Genomic DNA, 12,032 nt, shown 5'->3' on the forward strand with positions numbered 1-12,032 from the left:
CTATGGCGCTTTTGTTAATGGGAAATGTTTGCAACTTTATTTTTCAGTTAAAAGAAACCATATAGGGCTTCCCTGGTGGCGCAGTGGTTAAGAATCCGCCTGCCAATGCGGGGGACACGGGTTCGAGCCCTGGTCCGGGAAGATCCCACATGCCGTGGATCAACTAAGCCCGTGAACCACAACTACTGAGCACACGTGTCACAACTACTGAAGCCCGCGCACCTAGAGCCCGTGCTCCGCAACAAGAGAAGCCTCCACAGTGAGAAGCCCACACATCACAATGAAGACGCAACACAGCCAAAAAGAAAGAAAGAAAAAAAAAAGAATAAATAAAATGAATAAATTTAAAAAAGGAAACCATATAAAGGATATAATTCATGTGATAAAACAGGAGTCTTTTAGTAAACATTTACTCTTGAGTGTTACTTAAATAGTCTTATAATAAGCTGTTTTGATAATAGACATATATATGACAACAATAACAAAAATCTGTGAACTCTCTGAAGCCTCTTCTGATTAATTGTGTCATTTATTAAGAACTCCCTAGGAATTTACCTCTATGATGCTATTCAAAATTAAAATAGTCACACTCACAAATGTTTTATTTGTGTGTGTATATGTTCTCATGTCTTCCAAAGTAACGTAGTTCTCAAGGAATAATTCTACTTTCTCATTCTAATTTTCATTTATACCCCCAATCAACTAGCACAGTATTTCATATTTAACAAGCATTAAATCATCGTATTTAAAATCATCATAATGAGAACCTACTGCACAGCACAGGGAACTCTACTCAATGCTCTGTGGTGACCTAAACGGGAAGGAAATCTAAAAAAGAGTGGATATATGTATATGTATGACTGATTCACTTTGCTGTACAGCAAGAAACTAACACAACATTGTAAAGCAACTATACTCCAATAAAAATTAATAAAAAACAAATAAAGTAAAATAAAGTAAAATAAAATCATCATATTAACCAAATCTTATTGGAGCTGGCATGTCTTTGATTATATTCATTCCCTAACAAAATGAACAGTGTCACTGATACCAAAAATATCAATAAATACAATTCTTTATTTTTAAAAAACTCACACAATATTAAGAAATACAAATTCTTCATAAAAAAAGCATTTTTTTTTTATGAAGGAAAAGAAAGAGTAGAGCTTGGGGCCATTGACTCATTTTTTGATCATCTGTCTGCCACATTTGTTAAGTTGCTTACTTTTCATTGTTACTGTAACCATGAATTATAGATATCTTATAAATAAACATGTGTGAAAAAAGAATTGATTTACTATCAATGATTTGTCAATTTTATAAGTATGTGCGCACTTCTGAGTAACTACCACTATGGGAGACAAAGCTTTGCCTTTATGAAATTCAACATCTACGTGGTGTGACTATATACACTACAAGAACTATGTCTTTATCTATTTATTCACCTACTTAATATATACACCAAACATATAGCTGGTCAAGCTGCTGAATAAATCATCAAAATAAAGTATGACTTACTGTAGCAGTTTTAAAACACATTTTGAAATATATAGCAGTGAATAAGAATAACAAGGAAATGTTCTGCTGACTTTGAGAGAAAATATTGCATTTTGTTCTTCTTTGCATTCTCAACAGCAACTAGCCTTGCCTTATACATAGTAGATGCTCAATAAACATATGGTGGATGAATTCCTGACCATATAGACACAGAGGGGCATGTAACACGAATTATGGAATAGAAACACAGGAGAGGGAGAGAGGATGGTAAAAAGTCTGTTTTGCAGTGATTTCTCATTAACGAGGATGCTAGCCCTCTGCTGACTACTTAGCAGGAGCCCATGTGATCTGCTCTCTGCAGCCAGCTTATTGATTGTGAGGGTCAATGTAATCTGATGCATTAAGAACCGAGAAAGTGGAAGGTGGCATTTTCCTAGATAAATGGTAAGAAGCAGCTCATTTACATTTTCATGCACTGAGGCTCAGTAGCTCCCACATAAAGTTGAATTATTCATAAAAGCAATCCTAAAACTGACAATTCCTTCTTTATTAATAGATATGATCCTAGCAAAAGATTAGATTAAAAAAAAAACATACGAAGACATCTTAAAGATAGAACCTGTATGAGCATGAAGTAAAAATTGCTTTTCCCTTTTTTATTTAGACTATCTGTGTTGTACACACACATATCAGGGTCTAGTTCTACACTCTTAGATAAGGTGGTCCTTGGTTTCTATCTTCCTAGATACCCAATGCCTAACCATTTTACTGCTAGTTAGTGCCCACACTAAATGCAAGTCAAAGTGATTCGCTCTGAGAAAAAACCAACAATAAAACAACATCCTCAATGCAAAACTTCCAAACTGACTGACCAACTAACAAAATCCCAGAAAAACAAATCCAAAATGCGAACACTTAATCCATAAAACAAATAAAAAATATTATTGAAGAGAATGAAACTATTGGATAAAAAAGAAGTTTGCATTAAATGACAGTTTTAGTATCTCCAGCAGAGTTCCTAACACAAACTCGGCACTCACAAATTGCTAGTTTCTTTTCTTTCAGCCCAGGAGAGAATGTGCAGTGTTACCTGCCAGAGAGGGTCTTTCTGCTCAGGGAAGAGCTCAAAGTACTTGTGGGCTAGTTGCACTGGAGGCAGAGTTTGCAATTTCAGGTTGGTCCAGCTCTGCGCGAAGTTGGCCAAGTTCACAAAGGTGTACAGCCCTAGGCGGTCATTCCCATAGTTTGACAAATGGGTCATGAAAATGCTGATCTGAAAAAAAAAAAAAAAGACCATAAATATCATATGCATATGCTCAAAAGTGGCATACAAGGTCTAGGAAGTACCTCACCTAAACACTGAATTTCATGAGAAGTACAATTATCGTTTCAGGTGGGGTGTTATGGACGGAATTGTGTACACCGCACCCACATTCATATGTTGAAACCGTAACTCCCAATATGACTGTATTTAAAGATAGGTTCTTTAAGGAGGTACTTAAGCTTAAATGGAGTCATAAGGGTGGGACCCTAATCTGATAGGTCTGATGCCCTTATAAGAAAAGAAACAGACACCACAGTGCATCCCTCCCTCTCTCTTTCTCTCTCTCCCTCTCTCTCTGTCTCTTTCTGTCTCTATCCCTCCTCCCTGCAATGCACAGAAAAGAGGCCAATTGGGAACACAGCCAGAGAGCGGCTGTCTTTAAGTCAGGAAGAGAAGTCTCACCGGAAACTGAATTTTCAGGCACCTCGATCACGGACTTCTAGCCTCCAGAACTGTGAGAAAATAAATGTCCATTGTTTAAACCACCCGGTCTGTGGTGTCTTATTATGGCAGCTTGCAAAGACTAATACAGGTAGAAAGCCACACATTTGATTTCTATTTCAAAGTCACTCTTAAGCTCACTCTTAAAATAAAAATTGTGATTGGGATTGGCATCCCCTCACTGCTCATTAAAAGTATAGTATTACTTTACATATCAGTTTTTTCCCCCATTGTGGAATCAGAACTATCAAATCCAATAATCTAATAACTCCCAACCTAGAGAAAAACCAGAATTAGACCAGTTCTAAAATTAAAAACCTGTTCCAGACCTTTTTCGGTATAGATATGTATACAGGTTGAAATGAAATCAAACTCAAGAAAACTTGTTTATTTGTTTTTTCTGTGGTCTAATGACTCATGAGTATGAAACGTACAGTGTGGGCAATACAGTCAATAAATATTTAATATTTTTGTATGGTGATAGATGGTAACTAGACTTATCATGTGGTCATTTTTAAATGTATAGAAATAATGAATCAATATGTTGTGAACCAGGAACTAATGTAGTGTGGTAGGCCAATTATACCTCAAAAAACAAACAAACAAACAAATATACAAACTCATAGAAAAAGAGATGAGATCTGTGGCTACCAGAGCCGGTGGCGGGGAGTGGGTACTGGAGGAGGGGGAATTGGATGAAGGCAGTCAAAAGGTACAACCTTCCAGTTACAAGCTAAATAACTATGAGGGATGTGACGCACAATACGATAAAGATAATGAACGCTGCTCTATGTTATATACGAAAGTTGGTAAGAGAGGAAATCCTAAGTTCTCATCATAAGGAGACAATATTTCTTTAATTCTGTATCTATATAAAATGATGGATGGTCACTAAACTTATTGTGGTCATCATTTCATAATGTATGTTAAGTCAAATCATTGTGCTGTACACCTTAAACTTATACACTGCTGTATGTCAATTATATCTCAATAAAACTAGAAGAAAAAAATAATAGAGCATTAGTTTGCACAAGAATTAAAAAAAAACAACACTCTGATAAGGTAGTGTAAGTCAAAGGTATCAGGTTCATGGAATGCCCTTTACTAGAATGTTGAAAAGGATCCTCTGAGGAAAGCCCATTAAGATGATTAAAGATACTCCTCACCAAGGTTGAAGGTGGGGAAGAGAGTGGGAGAACTTGGCCTAGTCCCCATAAATATCACCTAAAAAGTATATAGCACTTACTATGTGCTAGGCATAAATCTAAGCCCTTTACATGTATGAAATGATTAAGTCCTCACAACGATCTTACAAGATAGGTACAGTTATTGTTCCCTTCTACAGATGAAGAAACTGAGGCACAGTGAAATAATTTGTTCAAGTCTCACATCTAGTCAATGGCAGAGCAGAATTTAAAACCTAGGCAAATCTGACACATGATATATCCGAAACCTTCACCCAAATAGTTTTATGTATAGAGTTTGAAATCCATCGTTTTCCATTTGCCGTTTTGAAAATAAAAGACAAAGAATATCTATTTATAGAAGAAAGTGGAAAATTTATGTAAGTATTATCTTGGCAACTTAAAGTCATTTTTTAAAAATCAGAATGACAGAACATAAATTATTTTTGGAATCTTACATGAAAACTTTTCAGACAACGAATTATAATATTTGAAAAGAATTTTACTGACAGACTGCAAATTTATCTTTGAAGGCAGTATCACTCCTATCATATTTCCAGTCCATTTCCCCCACCTCCCCGGGGTATATTCAAAGTTTTTCATTCTAAAGGTCAAAAAAAGAGAAAAGCTATTTTAAAGAATATTCTTACATAGCTTGTTTAGATAGAAATTTAAATTAAAGCCCTCAAATGCTAGCTGATACAATGATCTTAAGATTCATGTGGAATCATTTGAACAGGCTCAGGGTAACTATGTCACTGATTTTTACATTGGCCAAACTCTCTCTCACTCTTAAGCTCTTTTTCTTTTTTTCAAATAGGAAGTGCCCTCTTGGCAGGACTTAATTATAGAGTTTTTAGAACATAACACAGTACCAGTACTTGATGACCATATAATTGCAATCTTTGTCATGGGAACTTCTTTGTAATCACCACAAAATAATATGCATTTGATCCCAGTAAGTATGCATTTATCTCATGTTGCTACTGTAATTAAGAAATAAGACAGTGTAAGCAGTGTTCTCCGTGATAATTATAGTTTCTTGGGACTGAAAAACCAGGCTAGCGCCTGAATGCCTGAAGAAATACAATAACGTCCTAGAAATCTGCCACCTGCCCTCTAGCACTGTTATTTTAAGATGGAACTTTAAGGCACCTGTAAGTGTCTAAAATCGGACAAAACTGTAAATAAAAATACTACTTGAAGAATACTGTGAAAATTATTTTTATGTCATGGGCAGATGTATACCATTTTGTTAGGGTATTGCCATAATGCTTCTAACTGATCTTGTGGCCCGCTAATTCTAAGTCATTTATCCAGAATTTCTTTAAGAGAACAAGCCTTGCTTTCTGAAGGAAGTATAACACTGATGCAGGGCAAACGGAAAATCCACCTTTGGAAGAAAGCAGGGTCTGGAGATGTTGCATGGTTCTAAGCTGAGGCATGCTTCTGCATTTACATGTTCCTTTGCCGAGAAAAAAGATGAGCACCCCGGCCACAGCAGTCGAAATCACTGCGTACAGGGTAGCATGTGCACATGCTTTACTGGCTAGGAATACGTTAGTGCTGGCACATGGTCAATTGACTGCACTTTCAGAAGAAAGATTCTGCAAGCACAGCTTAACTGTGCATATCTGACTTGCTAAAAGCAGCTATTGTGCAGACAGAACATTTTAGTTTCAGTATTTCTGGCCACATGGCTTGTTAATAAAAAAAAAAAAAAAGCAAAACCTAGTCAGAGAGTGTAGGAAGAATAAGACAAATTAAGAATGGATGTGGTTGGAAGCATAAATAAGGGAAGTTGAAAGAAATGCAGTATGAAATATTTGCAAATAATTTTTCACAGACATAGTATACTGTTATTATTATTATCACTATTTTTTAATATTTTTTTTTCATTTATCTATTTATTTATTTTTGGCTGCGTTGGGTCTTCGTTGCTGCGTGTGGGCTTTCTCTAGTTGCGGCGAGCGGGGGCTACTCTTCGTTGCGGTGCACAGGCTTCTCATTGCAGTGGCTTCTCTTGTTGCGGAGCACGGGCTCCAGGCACGCGGGCTCAGTAGCTGTGGCTCACAGGCTCGGTAGCTATAGCTCGCGGGCTCTAGAGCGCAGGCTCAGTAGTTGTGGCAAGCGGGCTTATTTGCTCCGCGGCATGTGGGACCTTCCCGGACCAGGGCGTGAACCCGTGTCCCCTGCATTGGCAGGCGGATACTTAACCACTGCGCCACCAGGGAAGTCCGCTATTATTTTTTATATGACAGTGTATGTTCCTCCACTTATTCTGTGTTATTATTTATTTATTTATTTTGATTGTTATTTCCTTAAGGATACAGTAAGACTATTCTGGCTCAATACTCCCCACAGCACCATCTAGAAAAAGTATGACTGTGCTACATTGGTGCAAATGGTTTGCAGATGCAAACCCACTGTACCTTGAAATATTGCAGCTCAGAGATCTGCATGGATTCGGACAGCAGCAGTTTACCTCTCACATGATAAAGATGGGCAATGACACCGTGTTCGATGGATGAGTTTAAGAATAAGATATCAAATGCTAATGTCAGCAGGCCACCTGCAGCAGGCCTTCCAGAGGGGTCACCGAGGTCGGGCTTCTGTCACCAAGCTGGCCTCTGGGCTGCCCCCCACCTTTTCATTGACGCTGCTACATATGCCCCTTCCTCAACTCTCAACACTCTCAACTCCATTATAACCGAACAAGAAACAAATCTAAACTCTTCCTTTTACCTTGTAAACATTAAAAACCAATCTTGAAGGCACTCTCATAGTCTAATTATTCATTAAAAATATATAACAGCATTTCTCAATGTCAGATGCAATATGCATGCACTAAATTTAGGAAGATCATTACCTGTGGAATAAATCCATTTAATGATGTGTCTATAGTCCAAGGAAAAAGGAGGTTTTAAATAAAGTGATGTATAAATCTTGATAATAGGGAATTGCATAAAAATAATGGAACTCTAAGGATAATCTTTAAATGTGGGTAAAAGCACTGCCTGTTGTAGAGACAAACAGGATAGTATCAATGTTATGTAAAAGTGGCCAAGTGGCTGTTCTTGAGTCTTTAGTTGCAAGTCATACAATTGTTTTGTATAGCATTTTACTTTGCCTCTCTTACTAAGTAGAAAAGATAAAGGAAAAAAGGGAAAAATAAAATAAAAAGCAAAGGCTTTATTTTATCCAGAAAATGAAGCATCAACCCTCTCTAAATTGAGCTAAAATATTTTCAGACTGCCAATACCAGAATAATTTTCTGGCTTTTCCTACCTGTATGACAAGCACAATGTCACTGTAAATTGTATGGATATTAATATCCACAACCAGAATATCAAGTATAGTATCTTAAATTAGAATTTAAAATCTTTTTAGAGCATGTATTCTTATTTAAAGTACACATTAAATATTTGGATATCAGTTCTGTGCCTTATAGTGCCTTTAAAAATTAAATCATTTACAGAGTTGTTGCATACATAGCTCATAGGAAAAACACATGATTATAACAAATACAGAAACAATAGCTTTGCAGAGAAAGAAGAGCTGTACTCTGTTTTAAGGCAGCTTGCCCTGTGCTCATGACACAGCACAGAACTTTTCAAGATAAACATTAAATATTAGCAGTTAGTTTCCATTTTTGCCTCTGTGGCCCTGTCAGTGTACTGCTTTTCAGAAAGAGTCCATTGTGTCTAAAAATATGTCCATTAGTTTGTTAAATTATTGATGAGGCTTTTAGTTCTCATAAAATGTGAAGACAGACAGAAATAAGGGGAAGGCATCTTTGATGGCTCATCTTATGTGCTGTGGCATCATACTCGTATTTTTCCTATAAAAGGCAATTTTATGTCTTCATTTGTTCTGAATATAGGCTGGAACCACACAAAAGATACTAAGGGTCAGATTATGCTTAACATTACCAATTTGTATGCCGGTACATTTCCAGATTTAAACACCAATGACATAATTGTTGTGAAATAATTAGAGGCCCCCCAGGTACTACTTTTTGGTCCTGGGCAACTAATAAGTTGGTATATGTATACATCTATGTCTTCAGATGCCAAGAGTAAGGAATACTTGCCCAAACCTAATATAATTATATTACTCTGCCACTCAATCTAAAACCCATCATTAGATTGGAATTCACTATTGAGATATACAAGTTTATTTTTTTAAAAATGTATCATATATTGAATGATTGGTCAATGATTGATCTCTTTTAAACACATGATGTTGTTGACTCTTAATGTGAATTTATTTAATAACTTTGCCATGGGATTTTATGTTCATTTTTGTTGTATTGATTAGGTACTAAGAACTCATCCTAATTTTTAAAGAAAAGGAAATGAAGATCAAAGGGTTTAAGTGATCTTTCTGAGACTATAGAAGAAATCCTAGCAAATCAGTGCTCAAAGTTGGGCATGCGAGTTCAGAATCAGTGCTCTCTCACATCCAGTGTTCTGCCAGAGATTTTGGCAGCAAGTTCATCTAACTTTTATTTTCTGCTTTTTCTCCTTCTATCATTTTAATTACCTGGTAGATTTTATTTGTAACAATATTAGGTTAAAACTAACATTTCTTTGTGTACTTTTCCTAGAATTGATCCAACATAAAATTTCACTTATGTATTAAAATTTTTTAGAAGTATAAGAAATAAAAGTCAATATTTCAATATTTATATTTCTACACACATACATTTCAACTGATTATTGACTCTGAACATTTCAAGATAATTCCTACTGAAGAGAGAAATGGTTATTTCATTTGCAAAGATTAGCATATTTCTTAATATAAATGTGTTATAGAAATTAAAAGTAACCCCAACCTTCCAATCTTTTTTTTTCTTTCTTTTTCTTTTTTTAAAGAAATTCACGTTCTTTTATTTTATTTATTTATTTATGACTGTGTTGAGTCTTCGTTTCTGTGCGAGGGCTTTCTCTAGTTGCGGCAAGTGGGGACCACTCTTCATCGCGGTGCGTGGGCCTCTCACCATCGCGGCCTCTCTTGTTGCGGAGCACAGGCTCCAGACGCGCAGGCTCAGTAATAGTGGCTCATGAGCCCAGTTGCTCTGTGGCATGTGGGATCTTCCCAGACCAGGGCTCGAACCCGTGTCCCCTGCATTGGCAGGCAGACTCTCAACCACTGAGCCACCAGGGAAGCCCCCCAACCTTCCAATCTTAAAGAAACATGTTTGATTTTAACAGACCCTTCAAGATATATCTCTCTAAGAACTACTCTTAGAAGGAGAAAGAAAAAGAGGAGAAGAAGAAGAAAGGAATAAAGAATGGAAAGAAAGAAGGAAGAAAGGAACGAAGGAAGGGAGGGAAGCATGGAGGGAGGGAAGAAGGCAGGTGGGCAGGAAGGAAGAGAACAAAAGGAAGAAAGAGAAGCAAAGAATAGCTCCAAAATCAAACATATCTCACCATCTGTAGGGCAGATGGACAGGAAAAAAGTAGGAATGATTTAGTTCATGGCTTTAAATCTCTACTGAGTAAACTGAACTCTACTGAATCTATTGATTCAACCACTCAGGAAACTTAAGTGAAACTAAACCACTAAGCAGAGGGAGCTCTTTTGCTCCACGTGACTTTCAATGTGGTTTCATGTAATATGTGCATCACCACAGGCATTTATAATTAATTACTATTCTTAGTTGATGTTTTAATACCCCACACCCTTGACTATTAAAAGGAAGACTTTTCTTGGGTGTGTAAAAAACAAACAGAAAAAACCCAAACTAAACCTTTGTTTTTAATTTGGAGCAGGTTTAATGAAGAAAATAATGCTAATCAAACAGTTTAAAAAACAAAAGAGTTAGTAATTAAAATATTATCCTGGGAGTCTCTATTGCATAAGTCAGAAAATATAGAGAAAGGACTTTGGGTTGCTGTTATAATTCACATTGGTTTGGTTTGCACACAGTGGGACAGTAGCAATGTGAAATTTGGAACCAGAATGCCTGGGTTTGAGGACTGTCTCTGCCTTACCATATCAATTAATTTCTCTGAATCTCTGACTTTTCTACTGTAAATGGAAACAATACCTTACTTTACAGTTCTACGTGATGCTCCAATGAGTTGGGGAATTCCAAAATATTTTGTAAAATGAAAAACATTGTATAAAATTTATCATCATTATGCACATTCAAGTAAGGTAACTATGGAGTAGTTAACATATCAAATATAATTTTAAATTAGTTGATATATATCTCAGCGATAATAATATCTTTTAGAAGCAAAGTCGGTGTTTCTTTGTTCCGCTGAAATAACTGCATATATGGTGCTTATAATAATTACTGTGATTTCTAGTCAAAACAGAAAACGTCGGGTATATTTACACCAGAGTAAAAATCACTAAGTTTGATACCTAATATATGAAGCTCTTTTGTAGTCTTCATGTAATTTCTTAATAAATGCAAATTTTACCCCCCAGATTCACCTCTGACAGCTGCAGTTAAAAATCAGTATAGGAGGAGATTGTTAAATGGAATCCTTTGTTTCATTTCAAAAAGTGCCATGAGGATATTTTACAGACAGGACTCAAGGGTAGTAGTGCCATGAGCTGAGGTCTGCTTTGCTTTACCCCTATGCACCCTAAATCAAAGAGCGCCTCCAGCCCTCTCCCTTGCCCCTAAAGGCACTCACCGCTTGCCATATTATGTATTTGTTTGGTCATTTATCGTTTCCTCACTCCCGTGTTAGAATGTAAACTCCCTGTGTCTAGACACTCTACTGCTGCTATCGCCTCAGGGTTTGTAAGAAGTTTGGCAATACTAGGCGCACAACAAATATTTATTGAATAAACAAATGAATCCTTGGTACCATACACTTCTTTTGCTAGTAGAAAATGTGAAATAACTTAATTGCTTTCCAATTATTCCCATATTCTAAAGATGTGACGGGAAAACCAAAACATTCTATCCTCAATCCCTGAAAACAGCTGGCATTTAACAGGATACAATGAACGGCTAAATTACATTTTTTTATTTGTGTTTTCCATTTCCATTATCAGACTAAATGCAACAGAAGTTCCATTCTGCATCTGATTATTTACCAGTGTCCCAGTTTTTCAGTCATAATATTTGGTTAGTGAATTATTAACAAATCAGAACTGTTTTGATTCAAGACCAGCTAGAGTGTAAACACTGATCCTCCTGAATAAAGAAGTTGGGCAGTGATTTCGTCAAAGCAGCCGGAAATAGGGCAGCTGTTCTAACAGAGAACAGAAGGCTCCTGCTCTATTTCAGTGAGTAGGAGCTTAGCTCTCCATTTTTCTTGTACATTAATAGAGGCCTAAGTCATTAAAAGGCAACACATGCTCACAACCATATTGTTATTGCATATATTTGTGTTTTGTCTTGCTTTAATAGTTAAGTCAGAACTGAGGTTTTAGATGTGACAGTAATTGCCTTTTAGAATGCCCTGATTTTGAAAAAAGATCTACCATTTTACCCAAAGACAAACTACCAAAGCTGCTTTCCATCTGAGCTACTTAGCACTACTCTCTTTTCAAGACATCAAATCTCCTTTCCAACCATGTTGCAATGATGCCACATAAAAGTCATTGAAGTGCAA

At 36.4% G+C, this 12,032-nt stretch overlaps 1 protein-coding gene across 12 annotated transcripts in view; it reads right to left on the reverse strand.

Moving 5' to 3' along the window:
- LOC309661250 (bifunctional heparan sulfate N-deacetylase/N-sulfotransferase 4) overlaps positions 1 to 12,032 on the reverse strand; it is an 823,039-nt gene that overhangs the window by 48,498 nt on the left and 762,509 nt on the right. For all 12 annotated transcript variants that reach the window (XM_082462799.1, XM_082462798.1, XM_082462797.1 and 9 more), the window contains one exon: positions 2,588 to 2,770. In XM_082462799.1, the coding sequence (XP_082318925.1) occupies positions 2,588 to 2,770 (183 nt within the window). The remainder of the gene's footprint in view (positions 1 to 2,587; positions 2,771 to 12,032) is intronic.

Source organism: Balaenoptera physalus, assembly GCF_965194825.1.
Source record: "Balaenoptera physalus genome assembly, chromosome: 5".
Classification (NCBI taxonomy): domain Eukaryota; kingdom Metazoa; phylum Chordata; class Mammalia; order Artiodactyla; family Balaenopteridae; genus Balaenoptera; species Balaenoptera physalus.